This window comes from Sebastes umbrosus, chromosome 14 (genome assembly GCF_015220745.1).
Source record: "Sebastes umbrosus isolate fSebUmb1 chromosome 14, fSebUmb1.pri, whole genome shotgun sequence".
Lineage (NCBI taxonomy): Eukaryota > Metazoa > Chordata > Actinopteri > Perciformes > Sebastidae > Sebastes > Sebastes umbrosus.
Genome location: NC_051282.1, coordinates 26,745,395 through 26,765,988, shown reverse-complemented (window position 1 = coordinate 26,765,988; position 20,594 = coordinate 26,745,395). Strand labels below are relative to the sequence as shown.

General features: G+C 41.4%; 1 protein-coding gene and 1 pseudogene across 2 annotated transcripts in view; one reads left to right on the top strand and one right to left on the bottom strand.

Moving 5' to 3' along the window:
- LOC119502526 (ras-related protein Rab-26-like) overlaps nt 1-20,594 on the bottom strand; it is a 68,102-nt gene that overhangs the window by 33,498 nt on the left and 14,010 nt on the right. For both annotated transcript variants that reach the window (XM_037793581.1, XM_037793582.1), the window contains 2 exons: nt 6,748-6,789; nt 3,755-3,821 (listed from right to left, as the gene is read on the bottom strand). In XM_037793581.1, the coding sequence (XP_037649509.1) occupies nt 3,755-3,821; nt 6,748-6,789 (109 nt within the window). The remainder of the gene's footprint in view (nt 1-3,754; nt 3,822-6,747; nt 6,790-20,594) is intronic.
- Nucleotides 6,839-8,024, top strand: LOC119502036 (annotated as a pseudogene).

Below are 20,594 nucleotides of genomic sequence, written 5' to 3'. Positions count from 1 at the left end.
CCTGTCAATCACAAGGTAGCCACGTCCTAAAGCATCCCCTGCTTTATGGTCTGTTTGACTCTAAATGGGACCATAATTTACTAAATGAACATCATGCTGTATTGAAGAAGACTTGAAACTAGTGATTGAGACCATAAACTCATGTTTACAATGTTTACTGATGTAATAAATCAAGTGAGAAGTAGGCTCATTTTCTCATAGACTTCTATACAATCAGACTTCTTTTTGCAACCAGAGGAGTCGCCCCCTGCTGGCTGTTAGAAAGAATGCAAGTTTAAGGCACTTCAGCATTGGCTTCACGTTAGGCTGTAACCAGGCACACCATTAGAGCTTGTTTTAACTCCACTTATTTCTTTAACGCAGTAACACAATTTGGGATTTTTAGGTTGTAGCAAATCTCCATTTAAGGTGCATTTTGAACAGATGAGCGATTAGTTTGCAATTAATCGCAATTAACTATGGACAATCATGCGGTTAATCGCGATTCAATATTTGAATCGATTGACAGCCCTAAAAGGGCATTAATATAGCAGCAAATAACTATTTACTATTTAAAGATATAGAGGAGTAATGTCTACCTGAGCAGAGAATGAAGTCTCTCTCTCTCTGTCTGTTGACATAGCCAGGCCGGCTCCACATGCCTTTTAATGCATGTGAGCATGCCCCACTGGCTAGCTCACGACCGCAGCTCTGCACTGCTGTCATACGGTGGTTACAGCTGATAATGTTGTCCCGACTGGCGGCGTCGTCTCTGTCAGCATTGTTGCTGTTGTTTGGACCGTTCGTGCTATTAGCACCGTTAGCTGCGAGCCGCAGGCTCTGTCGACACCATGTTGAGAGCCGTGTGGAGACAACAAAAATGCGAGAGAGAACCTTTAAAGATTTATACACAATTCAAGGCGTAGCTTTGCCCCGAGGTCGGCTGGGGTTTCACAGAGATACTTTGATGTAGACAGATGTACTGTGCAGCTTAAAACAGTCACTAGGGCTTTACCCAAAAACCTGCAACGACTGCTTGTGTTACATGATCAGTTCACTGTGGGGATGCATGGAAGGACGAAAGTACACTTTGCAGAAAGAAACTTGAGTTTGTTTTCAGAGTTCATGGGAAGCACACGGTGACTGAGAGTCTGGAGTTTACACACGGTGCCATGGAACGCAGGCAGATCAAAAATGTGCGTGCTTTTGTTTGAACAAGAAAACTGAAAGCTGGGGAAACCAAAGCAGCAGACTGCCTTTTGTACGACACTTCAGAGACTTCAAAAGCTCACTGACAGTCTGTTGCTGAAACAGGAGTTTGTTCAGGTTACACAAAGTTGCAGCGGATCACAGTCAGCATCATTTATAGGCTCGGTGTCTACATGGGTGTTCGAGCGATGAGTGGAGTGTTTTCTGTGTGAGCCTGTCAAGCTCTCATAAATCCTACAAGCATCACCGATAAAGTTTGATGTTCAGATCCTATCCTAGAAATACCTGAGGCTATTTCTAATTATTTTCTCGATCCGGCTCCTAGATCAGACAGGTGAGACGGTGATCAGCATTTAAAAAAGGTCACATCTCTGATGATGTGAGAAGATCCTCGATGTAGCACTGCGTTCTGTGGGACTTATCCTGTGATATGCTTCAAGGAAAAGTAATTGAAAATCCCGACACCGAGATGTCTGAGGCTACACTCCGAAAGATGTGTGATGTGGCGTTCAGGGGAAGGCAAGTTCCTGGGCATCGTGCCTGAAACTGACCGGCTTAAAGTCCTCCAGGGTCTCCTTCTTCCAGCAGACAGAGACAAATAAATCCTGCTATATTTATGCAGGCTAACCGCAGATGCATGATACGCATGAGGATAATACACAGATCATTTATACTCACTAAATCATGCACACACAGCCTGTTGTCGTAAAACTTAAATAGATTATACAGATCCAGACGGTAAAACTTCCCTTTGATCACACAGGGGACCCCGACTGCCCGGAGATTAAAAGACCAAACCAGGTGATGCGTTCTCCATACATATGAGGGGATAAAATGACAAACACACGCTGCAACATTGTGTGAATATCAAGTAGAGAAAAAAAAGGGAGCGGAGCCACCGTTCTGCCCCCCCAGAGAAAAGTCAGTCCTGCTTGGAAAGCTGTTCTGTGTGTGTACAAGTAAATCCTTCAGTTCTTCCAGGCACATTTCATCTCATATCAAGCTGTTATTCACTGAAACATTTACTGTTTATGCTGTTTAGCAGTAATGTGTATGTGATCTAGGAATAACATCATGAGGAAGTTGTATTTAGACTCTGTGGTGCACCTGGTCCTGTATAATAGCTTCAAAGTCCTTGACTTTTATATATAAATACCGTCTGATTGTTTGAAATGACTCCAAGAACTTGGCTGTCTACTGTATATATCATAACTGTTGATGACAGACACTATACATAATTTAACCTGGATGGTTAAAAAAAGTCATAAGATGACTAATCAGACTTTAAAGGGATAGTTAGGGTGCTTTGAAGTGGGGCTGTATGTGGTACTTATCCATAGTCAGTGTATTACCTACAGTAGATGATGGTTGGCACGCCCCCAAGCAAAGCAATCGATCAGTTAGTTTGTGTTATTTTGTAACTTTGGTTAGTTCGGATTCTCCAAAGTCACGCCATAACACAAACAAACTAACCGATCAATGCAGTGGTAGACCAGCAGCCCCCGTGTTCTACGTGGTAAAATTACAGTTTTTTTCAATGGAGTCTGGTGGCTTTGGCGAGAGGATAGATGGATACAACAGCTTTAGTTCCTCGTCGGAAATGGCTGTCTGACGGCAATGTAAAGCCGTGAAAATATTCTAAATATAGCGTATACTTAAACTGATATTCATTTTTTTAGGTGAGTGTTTCTTTTAGGTGTCTAAAATACGTTTTGCTGCCGGGCCCCATGCACAGCAGTACATTGCTTGGCTTCCGTGCGGTAACTCCTGTCTGCTTCTCCAAACTAGGGGCGTGCCGACCATTATCTACTGTAGGTAATACACTGACTATAGATAAGTACCTCATACAACCCCACTTCAAAACACCCGAACTATCTCTTATATATATTTTATTTCATTGCTCAGAGTTCAGGTTTTGTGCCTCATACACCAAGTTATGTGGATTTGATTGAAGCATTTACTAAAAGCAGCTCTGCCTTGATTAGCTTTGTGAGAAACCAATGGAGTGTTGCCACTAAGAGCTTTCTAAATGAACTTGCACGGCTAATAACGATAACATTGCGATGAATAAAAAGCAGACAAGCAGACACACACCCATCGGTGGTGAAAGATTGCAGATCATTAAATAGTCCCATGCATCCCGAATGTGTTGTCCTTCCAACGCAGGAGAAGAGTTATATAACCTCAGTGCTTGATAATATGGCACAGTGGAAGAAAACCTCATCTACACCTCAACGTGGATGTGAAAACTATATTTTCATGGCAATACAGCAGGTCCAAACAAATTCTCCAAAAACACCTACATGTGCACAGGAAGAGTGGCCAAGTGCATGTATTTTAGAGCTCCCTCTCTGCTTTGAAACACTCATGTACACTCCATGCATCAGGTGGTAAAACCCCCCCCAATGAAACTGCACTCTAATGAGGCCATAATCTGCATAATAGGTTGCATGTCACGTATCTGAAGGGAAACAGCAAATAGAGATTGCTTTTTTAACTCAGAAGTAAATCCTCTGTAGTGCAATAATCTCATACAAGTGTGTGTATGTGTGTGTGAGTGTCTCACCATTGGCGTCACGGTAGTAGGCATGAGTGACACTGCGGAAGCGCTCCTGTCCAGCTGTGTCCCAGATCTGCAGGGAATAAGAGAGGAAGGTAATCACTGAATAGAGAATAAAAGAAGTTTCTATCTTTTTAATAAGTCCTTTGTTTGCTCAGCCATCGCGCTGGAGCTCATTGTGAAACCTTCCATTCAATTTACTCCTGCGATACTGGATAAGACTGGAATATGGAAATGAGATCTGCAGGATAATTGAAAAGCCCATTGTTTTATGAATTCAGCACTGAAAAGGATCAGCACTAAAAAGCTGATTTTCTTTGGCAACTTTGGCGCAGCAAGCTGTAAACACAACATCGTCACATTCTCACCATACAGCTAACGTCTTAGCAAATGGTTACCGATGTGCGCACATGGATGTATAATAAGAACTGGATACCAGACTCAAAGATAGCGCCTATTCATTCCAATGAGAATTGCTCACCTGGCGCATACACCAAAAAAGTTTTCTATCTTCCGGGTTTACTTCCGGGGTATGCGGCCCACTGAATACGCGCACTACTTTCAGCCCATAGACTTTACACTGTGAAGACGTCACAGATGTTTCAATCGCTTTGCTCAGCTTAAGGAAAGTTTTACAAATACAAACCTCCATGGAACAAAAATTCACAATATAAAGAGTCATAATCGACCTTGGTTGCGGTTCAAGGTGTCCTGTCAACAGTTTTACAGACGTCTCTTTCACAATGGTGGGGTAAATGCTTTTTGGGCCGCAGGGTGACTGGAATAAATTAGAAGCAGGGCTGAGCAGCAGCGCCGTATCCAGGTCTTATTATACATCCATGTGTATGCATCGGTAGACACGGAGCAACATTAGCATTAATTAGGAGTCACGTTTACTTCCACCTGATTAATGGAAGTCCAATATTTTTCTGCCATTTGGTGCTTGGCAGGTAACACGCATTGTTTTGTTTTTTTTGGCTAAAGAAAGCTCCCTGTGGCGGCTGGAAACAAGCTTGATTAGGGTGATGAGAGTGAACTGAAATACTTAAGTTGAAGGCTGTAAAAACTAAACAATGAGCTAAAAGATGTAAAAATTTGGGCTGTCAATGGATTAAAATATTTAATTGTGATTAATAACAATTGCCCATACTTAATCGTGATTAATCGCAAATAAATCGCACATTTTTTATCTGTTCAAAATGTACCTTAAAGGCAGATTGGTCAAGTATTTAATACTCTTATCAACATGTAAGAGGACAAATATGCTGCTTTATGCAAATATATGTATATATTTATTATTGGAAATCAATTAACAACACAAAACAATGACAAATATTGATCCAGAAACCCTCACAGGTACTGCATTTAGCATAAGAAATATGCTCAAATCATAACATGGCAAACTGCAGCCCAACAGGCAACAACAGCTGTCAGTGTGTCAGCGTGCTGACTTGACTATGACTTGCTCCAAACTGCATGTGATTATCATAAAGTGGGCATGTCTGTAAAGGGGAGACTCGTGGGTACCCATAGAACCCATTTTCATTCACATATCTTGAGGTCAGAGGTCAAGGGACCCCTTTGAAAATGGCCATGCCAGTTTTTCCTCGCCAAAAGGTAGATGGAGCATTATTTAGCCTCCTTTACAACAAGCTAGTATGACATACATTCTTTAGGTTTTCTAGTTTCATATGATATCAGTATTTTCACTCTAGCTTTAAAATTGAGCAAATTGCGTTAACGTGTTGAAGAAACAGCGTCAACGCTTTATTATCGCATTAACTTTTACAGCCCTAATTAAAATACTTCGTAGATCTCAGAGAAACAAGATCAGGTGATGTATCCCTACAAGCAACCCCCTTTTACATTACACACCATCATTTGATCCATTGTTAAGACAGTGTAACAAATATTGATTAGTGCAGATTTAAGGTCATAGTACATACAGTATATTGTATTTATTGTTTTTCCCATCATTTCTAATCTTAAGCTCAGTCTGGGTCAAGGTATTGAATATTAAATCAGCTACAGTATATGGGTGGTGCAGTTCGTCCCACTGTCCAAGCTCAGTGGAATAAGGCTAATTAAGTCCGTCTTTTTTCCCATCAGGCAGCACTGTCTCTCATCACAATTTGTCTCCAGTGGCAATTACATTTTCTTCTCTCCCTGGAGCAGACCTGTGCAGGTCGACTGCACCCCTCACTTGCTTTTTTTGTAAAAAAAAAATTTCAGCTTTTATTTCTAGACCGTGTCTCTTCTTCTTCTTTCTCTCTCTCTCTGAGACGTGTCAGCTTTGTTGCTGGTTCTGCTTCCTGAATGCCCCCCCAATGGGAAACCGTCCCCCGAGGATCCAAGCGGCGGTAATGAAGGACGGCAATTATTGGAGGAAAGCTATATCTCTCCCTCTCTTTGTTTGTAGGCTACATGGTGCTCTGCAAACTGACTTTGAGCCAATTAACCCCAAATGGATGCGTTACGGTGCAAAGGCCCGCTCCACCAGCCTCCGTCGACCACTAATTCGGATCATTAGGGATGATTCGCATAATTACTTGCTCTGTGAGAGATAGCAAACAAAACAACAATGCTGAGTTGCTCTCAGTGTGGGCGCCGGTTCCCAAAATAGTGAATGATGTTTGGAGTGAGGGAAGAAAAGTCAAAGCCTTATGGAGAGTATTCATGGAGATGGATAAACCCTAATTATCTTTTAGGCGCTTTTTGTATCACAATCATTGATTTCCTCACAAAACAAAGCCACAGACAGATCTTTGCTTCATCTTGTGCAATTAGGCACATGCATCACAGTAAATAGCAGGCACTGCTAAAGCTAAAATGGGTTTTTATCTTGGAGACAGGAGGAGTTGGAAACAGGATCCGACAGTTACAGCTACAATGCCACGGGTTAGAGCCTGGTTCTTATTTGGTTGACACCTTTCTCTTGGCAACAACTCTTACATAAAAACTGTTTGTCGATGATTGTCAAGATAAATCTAAGTTCTTACCTGCAGCTTCACCTTGACTCCATCAATGTTCAGGACTTTATTCTGGAAATGAAAGCAAGAGATCATAAGTGACAGTACCTCAATTTAAAACATGCTTTCCAACTTCTTCACCGCGTGGAAGAAACAAACTCAGGTGTGCGAGCGTCAGTTTGTGGTCAGGACGGTCTCTTCCTCTCATCTAACCAGCCGCTCTCTCTCCCCTCCTCTCTCCATCAATATTGCATGTCTCCACCTCACGTTGGCCCCTTTTGATGAAGCCTCGCCTCTTTCCTCCAGAGGATTAACCCCTCTGCTCTCCTCGCCTCGCTCCGTCTCGCCATCTTAAGGGAGACGTTCCTCTGATCTCGGCTTCGATCTGCTCTGCCACACAGCAGAGAGTGAGGCTCATCCGAATGGACGTAGAGTTTCCCAGGTCACAGGGCGATGCTATCTTGAGAGCTAGATGCACAAAGGTTAAACAACCTGCCATCAAGTTCAGTTCAGTCTAAATGATGGCAGGTGTCAGACTAGATGAGCTGCCTTGTGCCCACTGGGCTCGGTTGAGACTCCAAATCATAAGAACACAATTTCAGTCTAAGGGTGTTTTCGGTCCTAACCTGTTTGGTTCATTCGGGCTGGTGTGAAAGCTGTCAATCGAACCAAACAACCGAACCGAGACCGCTTCAAAAGGTGGGTCTCGGTCTGCTTCCAAGCGGACTCTGGTGCGGTTTGTTTGTGGTGTGAAAGCAAACAAACCAACTACAGGATTTTATGACAGCAGACATGATAGCAGACAGATTTCAAAAGCTAAAATATTAATAAATTAATCTGCTGATTGTGAAATCTGTTCAGGAAGTGATCTGTATTTAAGGCCATGTATAGAAGCAAGTCAACGCTGGTATTTTCCCTATGCGTAGGTCATAGGCATCGGCGGCGTAACCAATGGAGGGAAAACCACCCTCACCAACAGACTGATCAAGAACCTGCCCAACTGTTGTGTGGGACATCAGGATGAGTTCTTCAAGTCCTTACTGTTCTGGACATGGACGCCATGATGAGTACGTTCTATGCATGGTTGGACAACTCGGTGAAGTTTGAGACGTCTTACGGCATCAATAACACCATGGGTACTGAAATTGTCCCAAAGTCTGACCATAAGGAGGAGGTGGAGGAGACTCACATCCTTATTGTGGAGGTCTTTCTGCTTTACGCCTACGGACCTATGATCGAACCAACGTTACTTTATTTCCATCCCATATGAAGAATGCAAAAAGAGGAGATGAATGTATTTAAAACACAAGAACATCATGCGTCCTGGTGATGAAGGATGACAATCGCCAAGACAATCCAATCAACCAGTTACCTGTTAGTCTGTATAACTTCATGTTTACTCCTCTGGTTTGATATCATTTTCTTCCCTTGGTCCGGACCAAATTAACTGAACTACAGGTGTGAAAGCATCCTAAAAAACATTTCTATTTACCAAACAGTACAGCACATATTGGGCTGACTTGTCCCTGTAGCCCAATTGCACACCTGACCTATAAAAAGAAGTGACTCAGACAGATAAATGAGCTCTGAGCTGTGAACGTTGTGCCCTCTGCCCTTCCCTCATTGATCAATATCACTCCTGTTCCAACAACTGGAGGAGCATAACATCTTATTGATCTACACTGTAAGACCAAAGCTACCCTTCCACAGCTTCCTCTGTTTGTGGAGGAAATTAGGGATGCAACTTATGAATATTTTGATGATCAATTCTGCAGATTTATTTCCTTGATTAATCATTTTGTTTATAGAATATCATAAATGCTAACTTCTCTGAGCCTAATGTGGCGTCTTCAAATTCCATTGTTTTATCCAAGCATCAGTCCAAAACCCAAAGATATTCCGTTTCCTATCAAATATAGAAAAGAAAAACTGCAAGTCCTCACATTTGAGAAGCATGGCATTTTTGTTTGAACAAGACTAAAAGTTGGGGATCACCAAAGTCAGCAGGATTCATCCTCGGGGGACCATGAATATACAACATTTTGTCAACTAATCACATGAGTTCTAGAGAAAATCTATTTCATTATTCATATTTGTTATGCTTAATGTACCTCTGAAGGTTCCTGAACAATATTTGTCATCGTTTTGTGTTGTTAATTGATTTCCAGTAATAAATACATACATACATTTACATAAAGCAGCATATTTGCCCGCTCCCATGTTGATACGAGTGTTAAATACCTGACAAATCTCCCTTTAAGGTACATTTTGAACAAATAAAAAAATGTGATTAATTTGCGATTAACTATGGAGAATCATGTGATTAATCAAGATTGAATATTTTAATCGATTGACAGCCTTAATTTTTTTCCCATTTAAAAACTGTATTTTGTCTTATATTCAATTTTGAACAGATACAAAATTTGTGATTAATTTGTGATTAATCGTGATTAATCATGGACAACCATGCAGTTAATCACGATTAAATATTTTAATCGATTGACAGCCTTAATTTGACCACATGCATTCCCTTTTTTCTGTGAGATGGTGACTGCCGTAGAAAATAGGAGGTCTAGATGTTCTTCAGTGACCCACATATAGGCCTCCCGGTACGCCGATGTGGATTACATCACCTGGTGCCACGGCAACGCTCAAAATCCCCACCCCCCCTCACCATCATCCCCTCTAAGTTGTTCCTGAGAGCCGCCGCTGACCTTCTAATTCCCCAATCCCCGAGGAGAAACAGAAGATACTCAACCCCGACAAGATGCTGCTAATCTGCCGGCTGAGCACTTAGAAATAGATACGGTCTTTGTTGACGTGTTCGGTTGATTTACCTCCCTGAGAGTCGCGAAGGAGGAATCTCATACATATTCATGGGGTTGAGCTGCAGTTTGTAAGGGGTGCTCTGATAGGAATCAGAGTCTCAAAAGACTTCCTCCCTGTTACTGTTGTTGTCACTATAAACAACCCACAATGTGCTCGGAGGCTTCATAAATATTTAGTGACCTAGAAAAAGCTGGTGATAGCACCGTGGTGAGGATTTTGGGTGGCTTGGTCGGGCTTGATTGCACCGATAATTATGTCGGATTTGTTAAGAGGAATTAGTTGAAATGAGCCAGAACAGGACGTAATAAGACTTTTTAATGAGAGCGTGGACTGAGCAGGATATCAGAGCAGCTTATATGACTAAGTCTACTGTGGTAAAACGAGGAATTAAGGTATTGTAGATTACAACCTGTCAATCACACTTCCAGCAACACTGTCTGCACTTTACTTCCAAAACTTCCTCGAGCTTCAGCGTCTAACAAGCTGACGCAGCTCAGCTCTGTGTAGTTGCAATTTACAGAGGGGGGCGGCTGAGGAGCTCGCACCTCTTTCAGGTCGATTTCATTTCCTGAGCAAAAACGGCACCAAACAGAACAAATCTTCAAATACAAACTGCTCCACTTACCAGCCAGACACTGGATGTTAGACATTTAATCTCCCCCCAAACCCCCACCCCTCAAAATGTACATGAGTGAGAAGGTACAGAATGACTCTAACAGCACTTCACGGGGATCATAAATTACAAATGCACGAGGAGCTTTCAGAGGAGCCCGTGAAGTGTGAGCCAATAAAACATTAATGGCGGCGACGTGAGGCGAAGAACAGGAGCAGGATGGCCACAAAAAGGTTGTGTACGAGACAAATGCACTGCACGGATAAAGAGTAATGAGGAAGAGGCTATACGGCGTCGTTCCTCGGTGTCTTTTCTTTTACTCCGAGAGCTCGATGGCGCATGAGGCTGCCTGGCATCGACACGCACGTCACAAATCAAAGCAATGGGGGAAATGAGTTAAGATCTGAGGGCAGGGCTCTTTATACTCTGCAGTCAACCCAACTCCCAGCTGTCAACTTTTCTAAGTCGTGCTGACACAGACATGTGCACACAGCCGCGCATACTGTACCCACAAACACAGTCAACCCCTTCAACCTCCCTGCATCTTATCAGCTGGTTTTCATGAGGATTATTATAGAAGATTGCCCCCTTCACACTAGTGGTGGCCATTACAGTTCGACATATTTCATGGTATAGTACGTGTCTCCAAATTCAATTGAGAAATCATTTGTAGATAAAATAACAAGGGCTTCTTTGCCTTCATTAGATAGTAGAGCTGAAGATAGACAGGAAAGGGGGAAGAGCAAGGGGACGACATGCAGCAAAGGGCCGCCGGTCGGATTCGTACCCGCTGCTACCGGGGGCGATTTCCTTTTCTATAGTAATTGCTATTTAAACCTTCTGTGATACATAATTATCTAAATACGGCCTTCCCTCCTCTCCCCTTGTTTCGATCCTGGATATAGCATTATCAGCATTTTCAAACCACATGACACTTTTACAAATACTTTCAATTAATATGCACCGGGTATTCTCCTGGAGACAGAGACAGCACAATAAATCACATTACACATAATACGACCTATAGACGACGCTCTGGGATTCATTCATTGACGGGTTACTTGCTGACCTTTGCTCATGTGGTAACAACGATTTCAACTGGAGTTAATTGCCTGTAGGAAAGCTGGAAAAATTTCTAAATGAAAGAATGAAAATACATTAAATAAAATACTTTTTAGCGTCGTGTTTTTTTACTTATTGTTACTTTTATTTGTTTGGTTTTAATTGTTTTGTTTTTATGATGTGAAGCATTCTGACAGTGCATTAATGACCTGACCTCTACATAGCACAGAAACAGCCATCGTGACATTAAACTTTGATCCTGAGATATCTTGTTCTCTATTTGTATTAGACCAGAACAGACCAGATCTAGGACTTAACGGGAACAAATTTCAGAAGGGGATTAATCATTACATTAATTAAGGAAGCCGATGGAGAGGGTCTTTGTGTTATGTTGTTTCTGATATATTGATGCACCCGGAAATACAAATCAGTTTTTACTTGACTGCAGAGAGCTCAGATCTTTTATGCAAATAAAAGGGTCTTTTGCATCTTCATCAGCCTTTTTCTCCTGAGTCTGATTTTCACCTACAATAATCAACCTTATTCCAGGAGTTGTGGGAGGGTATGCAGGGCTGAGAAGGAAGTGTTTGTGCTCATCAGTCACAGCTCTGACTGAAAAAGCAAAGTCTGCTCCCACCAAAACACCTCTGACTGTGCCGTGAGTGTAATAGCCGGAACCTTCCATCCTGTTATTGACTTTTTTCACTTGGGTGACCTGCTGAAGTTGAAAAAAAGAGACTAATTGAAAGAGCAGTGGGGCTTAGGGCCCTTTCACGACGACAACTGCACTGCTGCTGCAAAAAAAACACAGACTTCCTCATTCATTTCTATGAGAACACAGCATTGGCAGAGCACGAGGGCCGCTGCATATAACAGTTATAGATGTTCTTTACATTGCAATATCATCTGGCACCGCCTAGGATTGGTTAATTGCAAAAATACAATCACGGTAAAAAACCCTGTGTTCATTTACTGTTTACCTGGCTGACTTTCCAGATTTAGGAGGCATAAATCCTTCAAATTTGACACTCAGGTCAGTTCTAAAAGGCAAAGTTACCGATTTATCTAGATTACTTTGCTCTTTTTACATCCGTCCATGTTTCAGATTCTTGGAAAAAGCCACTGGTTTGTATTGGATCTTTTACCTGTAACCTGTAGCAACAATTCCAGTGATCCGAACGCGCCCTGAGGCATGAAAACACACAGCAGCGCTTTATCACAGATCCATTATTCAGCTGAGTGCCATGAGGGGGAGTCTTGACCTCTCTGAAGCTCTTCCCCAGGATCTTTTCACACACTGGCATGATATAAATCAACAGTGTTCACTAGTATGGAGCAACCCGCTTGTAGGCGGGGTCAGGTGCACTTTGGCCCGATTACGGAGATGGTCCATCTCAGGTGCGGCTCAGCACAATTCGGCGCACTAAAACTGGTGATGGAATCACAAATCAGCGCGGCATGTTTTGACTCAGTGTCAATGGAAAAGCCCTAACTGTGAGCGACATAAATCTGCATTATACAGTATGTGAAAACGGGTAAACTGAGGTTCTAGTTTGGGGAAAATCCTCTCTTTTTTTTGGGTAGCTGAATACATGGTTTAAGAGTTAAACAAATACCTAGACATTATGTGCTTCATCAGATCAACAAACAGGATCTGGCTTGAAGTAAATCTATAATATTTACTCTATCCATCCGGTTATCCTCCTCATCTTCTGTTTCTCCATCTCTGTTGAGCAACATCTATCTCCCCTTACTTTGTTCTTCTTTCTTCTTTCCTTACCATCTTTCATCAGCTTCGTCCAGCGATGCTCAAATATTCCAACAAGTCACTTCCAACCTCTTTCATGCCACGGTTAAATATTCATGGCGCTCCTCAGGGCTCGCCTCTCTGGGTCCCCGTGACATTAGAGCAGCAGGTGGCCAAGCTGCTGTTCATTAATTACAAACATCTCCCAAGGCAGAAGTGAAGCCCCATCCAACACACACACACACACACACACTGTCACAAATTTACATGTACACACACACTGTACATATTTACTTGGACAACAAGTGAAGCTGAATGTGTGACAACTTTTAGAAACAACAGAACAGCTCACCCCTAATTATAGAGAATTAGACAAAACAATTACTGACAATCCAGCAAAATGGCTTAAAGTTAAGGTCACATATACACACATGGATTGCCTGTTTTTGTGTCTAACTTCAGCTTAATATTCATTTTTCAAGCTGAAAAAAAAAACGTTGCTGCCACTTGATGGCAGGATGAAGCTTGGCACTTTAATTGCACCCACTCAGAGAAGGCAGGCGTGCAGACAGGCTGGCAGGCGGGAAGAGAGTGGATAATGGAGAAATCACTCAGCCATCAACTAGAAAAACTATAGCTGTATAAAATAAAAAACACGTATGGGAACATGTGAACGACAGACGCATAAAGACAGCCATGTGCGAGGCGATGGACTGTCAGCGACATGCGAGTATATCAAAGAGGAGCGGAAGCTTTCAGGAGAAGGAGATGCAATCATCGAGTCAGAGCTTGATTTCTCATGATGGGTCCGTTATCGTCCTCTCACATGCCAGAGCTGCCTCTCTCCCTGCTGTCTTATTTTCCATCTCCTTTCAGTGCTCGTTCTCTAAAATGTGCTTCACAGACTCATGATGGCATCTGAAACTTTTCTCTCTATAACCAAATTTAAAGACTCAACATGGAGTGTGTAAATCATAGATAACTTACGGTATTCAAGACATTCAGTTCTTTAACCCTCTGAGACCCACAACAGACCCTTTTTGGTCTTTAGGGGGAGATAGCAGGTCAGCAGTAGATGTCACATAGAAGTGGTGTACATCATCTGAAAGCTGGGAACCTGAAGATTAATTTGAGATGCAGCTGTGTGTCAAGTTGTTCTAGTCATAAATCAGAAATAAACATTAATTCATTAATATGAATTGTGAAAGTGTATAAGGGCTAAGAGCATTATGATAGAGGTATGTGATGGCCATTCCAATGCTCCATTATGTCTCATAAGCAATTTTTGGGTTGATACCATTTGTTACAAAGATTTGGTGCTAAATTTAACCTTTTTTTTACCACTGGAGAATTGATAAAAATGATCAATAATCCCTCCAAAATACCACATAAAGACATCAAAACCTTGAGGAACACCATAGAAAAAGCCATGCCGTGATTTGGTATTAAAAAGGTTTGACATTTGGAGATTTCTCCAAGAATTGCATTTTTCGGCGATTAGATGGCGAGCACTTCTGTGCTGGAAAGTGCTCAGAAACCCCCTTATTGTCAATCTACCTAGGTCTATCCATCCTCTGAATGCTCTAGGTCTCTAGTTTGTGGCTGTAAAGTTTCATGAGGCTGTGATTATCCTAGAGGTCACCACAGGTCATATTATACAGAGAGAGCAAGTTTAAAAAAAAAGGTCTTGCTATAATGAAATGGCTACTGTGAGGACTAACATCATCACACATGAATACAGTTGGGCTCATTGGATCCACAAGAGTCTCAGCTTTACAGTGATACCCAATTCATGTAATTTGAGGACTGTTTAGGGACCCCAGTATGCAAAAATATCCAAACACATAATTTTAGAAAAAATGAAAATAACACAATACTGCGTTCAAAAACGACATGGTTTTTGCCCCAAAACTGCATGTGATTATCATAAAGTGGGCATGTCTGTGAAGGGGAGAGCCGTGGGTACCCATGGAACCCATTTTCATTAAAATATCTTGAGGTCAGAGGTCAAAGGATCCCTTTGAAAATGGCCATTCTAGTTTTTCCTTATATAAATTCAGCCTAAATTTGTTATTTAGCCTCCTTCCCGACAAGCTAGCATGAAATTGTTGTTATCGATGGATTTCTTAAGTTTTAGTTTCATTAGATATATGTACAATCATTCAGCTCTAAAACTGAACCTGCTACAGCCTCTGAAAGTACAGTTGGTTGGGTCTCAGGGGGTTAAAGCCCTAAAAATGTACAGAAAGACTACCGGCACAATATCTATAGGCAAACATAGAAATGTTCAGTCACACCTCCTCAGCATCAGAAACAGTCATCTGTAAACTAAATGAAGCGATAAGTCATTGGCCCAGCCTTTTACCAATAGTTGGAGGGACTCTCACACACACAGACCACTCCATCAGCATCCTTCAACTTGTCAAACAACCTCGACCTCTCTGCTTCTGTCATCAGCTCCATTTGGACTCCTGCTGATCTACGATGTCAATAAAAAAAGCTTTATTTTTGTACAAAAGCAAAACCAAACTGCTGGGTGATTACGATCAAAAATATGTAAATACATTTGCTTCAAAGAGCATCTAGTTTTCCAACTGAGTCGCAGTAATTACGTGATGACTAACATCCACTTGTTGCATGAGTCACTCTCTCAAAAACATGCCGTCTGAAGATGATGACCTAATGTTCGTCTGAACAAAGAGACTTTCAGCCACTAAACGGACACTTCACAATGCATTGTATAACAATGTACTCCAACGTCATATGGCAGCTGTGATGCAAAAAACAACCTACAGTACAGTGTTTGGGGGTGTATAATGTATGTACACACACACACACACACACACACACACGTTGAGTCTTTTCCAGTCAGAGATGAAAGTAAAGGGAAAGTGATTCATATCACGCTCGTCCTTATTTAATCTATTTCAGAGTGCTATCGCTAAGGATGGACTGGCTCATGAGTCAGTGGTGTTAAGGCCGATGGCTCACTCAGCCCGCATGAGTGTGTCACTGTATGCATGTGTTGTATATTTGAGTTGTATGTGGTGAGTTCAACATTCAGGGTGCAACTGACAATTATTTCTATCATCGATTAATGAGTGAGTTCTCAGTGAAAAATGACAACTCCAGTATCTTACAGCGCATAGTGACGTCATCATATTGTCCCATGGTTTATTTTGTCCAAACCACAAAGGTATTCCATTTACCAGTGGTGGAGGAAGTATTCAGATCCTTCACTAAAGGGGACACATCATTAGGCTTGTCGTGGTAGTCGGTGTTACACGGTGTTACACGGTGTTACACGGTGTTACACGGTGTTACACGTTGGTCGGGCACACACAGATTACATTACGTACCCACCGCCCCCACCATTGTTTTGCTTTCTTTTTACAGAAATAAAACCTATTTAGTTCATTTTGGCGTATCAGCGGTATGTTATCAATAGAGAGTAACAATGTAAAAATACTCAAATACAACTAAAAAGGTCCTGCATTCAAAATCTTACTTAGGTAAAAGTCAGACAGTATTATCAGTTAAATGTGCTTAAAAACTTCAAAAGTAAAAGTACTTATTATGCAGAATGGCCCCAGTCACTGTCATATTAATATATATCATAATCCTGGATTATTATTATTACTGGTGCATTAATGTTTAAGCATCATTTTGTTGTTGTAACTGCTCATAGTGGAGCTAATTTGAACAATTTGATACTGTCGGATAGTTTAATCTGTAACAATTCATTATATTTTATAAACTGAATCATCAGACTTTTATGTAAACTAGTAACTAATAACTATAAAGTAGCTGTCAAATAAATGTGGTGGAGTATTAAGTACAATATTTCATCCTGAGATGTAGAGAAGTATATAAAGTAGTATAAATTTGAAACACTGAGGTAAAGTACAAGTACCTCACAAGTACTTGAGTGAATGTACTTAGTTACTTTCCACCACTGCAATTTACTGTAATGTAAGAACTAGAAAAGCAGCAGATTCTCATGTAAAAGAAACTGCATCCATCACTTGTGGGATTTTTGCTTGAATGACTAAACCATTAATCCTTTAAAAAATAGTTACGCATTAATCGACTAGTTGTTGCAGCTCTACATGAACACATGGACACAGCAACAGTATGTGCTCAGTTATCAGCATGTTTCTTCCTTGGCAGCTTATCTTTTAAGCCTTTTTCTCGCTGTACGCATCGGAGCAAAGAACTTCTGAGCTTCGCAGAGAAACCGCCTGCATTCCAACAGATCGCCCGCATCCCAAAACACGGTGACTCGTCAGCGGACCGTGCCAGTTTTCACCGACATTATTTGCCAACAGTGATGTAAGAGCGACAGCTAACAATGTCTGGCTACAGTCAAGAGGAGAGAGACAGATGCACAACAAGAGCTGCCTGCTTGGATCTCCCCTGGTTCATTAACAGTTGCCACATCTGTTGAGCATTGTTATCAGTGTGGGTTTGTGTGTGCATATGTGTGTGTGTGTCACTGACAGCCACTAAATGTGTCGCCGAATGTGTGACTGAATGGAATTGAGCGGAAACCACACCATCTCACTTCATAATTTCACACAAGGGACACAGACAGCCATCCGCCATCAATAATCTATTGATGGAGAGATTCATTTTTCATAAAGAGACTCTTAATGTTTAATATCTTCACCTAGCCAATATCCTTTCATAAAACACACAGTATCTGGAAGCCAAGGCCAATTCTTTTTTAATTTTCTCTCTCTCTGCATGTGTTTTTTTCCCCCTCCATCATCTCCCTGGAAAGGTAATCAAAAAGAGATAATCTCTGCTCCTCATCCCAGCTGAGCTGAGATCAGTGACTTGACTATCTAACACATTTCCAGCCCATTTAGCCGCTGAGCTGTTATCAATGCTATTGACCACACAACGAGTGCTCAGTCTTCCAGTGCAACCGTGAAACCCTGTTCACCAGAGGCTGACCGAACCAGAGGTAACACGACCCTCGTGATGAATCGCATGTCTACGTGGGATGATTGGATTGGCATTACGGGGGTCAGAGATCATGCAAGAAATCAATGTTTACAGCTTCAATTTCAGGTGGTTTGAAAAAGAACATCAACAATCTTGTCGCGTTGTGAAGATACAGCTTTGAACACAGACATTTGTTGCCTCCTTGAATATGAAATGCATCACTTCCTTTGTAGATTTTACTAAGGATTTTTGATAAGGATCACTTAAATTTGGTTATTAAAGACTAAGATATATACTAAGCAGGAAATCTGTATCAACAACATCACAAACACACACAAAATATTGTTTAAATAAGACAAAATAAGACTCAATTCTAGGCCCAAAAAAATGCAACCTTTACTTTGAAAATCGGAATCTATGGCTGTCCTCGAGCAAAGAAATTCTTAGGCGACTAACACTCATATGAATTTGTCAACTAATTAAACTAATTAGTTGATTTAATTAACACATCTGCAAAGTTTCTCCACAAAGAATCACAAAAATCTTGTGTTTGCCAGAGATGTGCTCATAAGTTTCTTGTAAATAAATCATTCAGCATGAAAAAAAGCTGCAAAAATGACTAATCAACTAAATAAATCTTAGTCGACTAAGACCAAAACGTCCGATAAGTCGACTAATCGACTAAGGGGGGGTAGCCCTAATCACAACTATAACAAACAGTAACTTAGTAGTGTGTGCTGTGAGTAATAATCTGTATTATTAATTGTATTTTCTAAAGTTAAAACAGTCTGTCACCAATGGCATATTCGCCTCGTTTGAATATATCTTACAGCACGATAAAAGCAAGAATATTCTGAACACCTTCAACTCCTCATTATATTTCCAGACACTAGTGGCGTGGCTGGTAAGCGTGTATTGGTGGATGTTTCCTTCTCTGGTTATTAGACTATAAGATCTACAGCTGATGCTGCCCTCTCTGTGACTCCATTAACCCTTCCTGTCACCCCTCTGTCTCATCTCCTTTCTCTCTACTCTGGCAGGAGGAACACACCCGTCCTCACCGCCGTGGAAATGCATCAAGACAATCTTGAGCATTGCCTGCATAATAACACTAGACATGTCTGAATAATTCAACAGTCTATTCTGTTAATAAATAGATAAATTATAAATCAGCCACTCCTCACTGGTCAATTCATCTGAGACATGAAGGTTATTGGACACATATGCAACTGCAATACCGCTGTAGCTGCTGTATCAGCCTCTTTAATGTATAAAAATACATGATAAGTGAATTCAGAGCAGGTGCTTTCTTTTTAGAAAAGGAAATCCTCCTTTCAGCATAATTTGGCTTTGATCCTGGTTAATTAACATGAGAGAGAGCATGTCGTCTTTCAGAGTATCGAAGGCTGAAGGTCAAAGATTTCTACATTTATTTCCAACTTTCAGGCTTTACTGTCATTAAATGCTGGAGCACAGCGCCGAAATGTATCCTCACTTCAAGTTATCTTAAAAATCAGACAACCGAAATGTCGAGTTGAACATTTTGCAGTTGCCTGATTCATAGCCCCCACCCCCACATACATACTAATTACACCCAAAAATAACATCAGAGGAAAGTGAAATCTGAATCAATGGGGCTGTCGAGTTATGTGTGAAACTTCTCCTGCTGTGCTAAAGGGAAACTTGATTTTACAGGCTTCAACTCCGAGGTGTGAAACTTCTGGGCCCGACTTGTGACACGCAGAGGTCACGAGTGTCATGACTGAATGAATGGGAACATGAGAGGCGACCTCTCTGGGGAAGCAGGGAGGATAGTGGCGGAAGGTATTTCAGGATATTACAAGTGCTGATAGGTATAAGACCAGCAAATACAGTACGTCATCCAGAGTATAGGCTGTCATGACCACGCCCCCTTTTGCGGGGAAAACAATCCTGCGCCCGAGTAGATGGCAACAGCGTAAACAGAGGAAGATGAAACACGTCTCCAAACTTCTACTTTAAACAACCTGGTTTACTCTAATAACGCTATGCCCAAGAGCCGTGTTTAGTTGGTTGCACCAACAATAAATCGAAAAACGCTGATCTACGATTTGTTCCCCTGCCGTGTCCTAAAAAAGATATAATAGAGAGGCATTATGGCTCCAGGCTATAGACCAGACAAGCATTGCATCATCGCTAAGGCTACGCTCCCTTTTGAAGGAAAGAAACTCGCTGTCAGGTTAAACAGAAAAATGCTAAAAAGCTGCTGTGTAGCGGGTTTAGTGTTGTGACGATACTGGAATTTCTAACTTCGATGCAATACCTTAAAAAAAATCGATATTTGATACCATTTTCAATACCACTGGGAAAAATCTACATAACATTTAGGGCATCAAATTTTAAATTTTTATCAAAAGATAAATTACTGTGTGTGTGTCAACTCGTTGTCAGAGAGAAAAGAGTAGAAGGCGATACTGTATACTGAATGTATCGATACTTTGACATTTTTGACGACACTAAGCGGGTTAACCGAGGCTTTCACACAGAGATTTGAGGCACATAAGATACGTGGAATATTCACTGTCAGTGTGGTATATGGCTAAAGAGATGCTGGCGGCAGTGACTAGCATGGCTAGCTAGTTAGCTTGAGTGGGAGGCTGCTGTAGTAATACAGTCAAACATTAACGTTATAGCAGC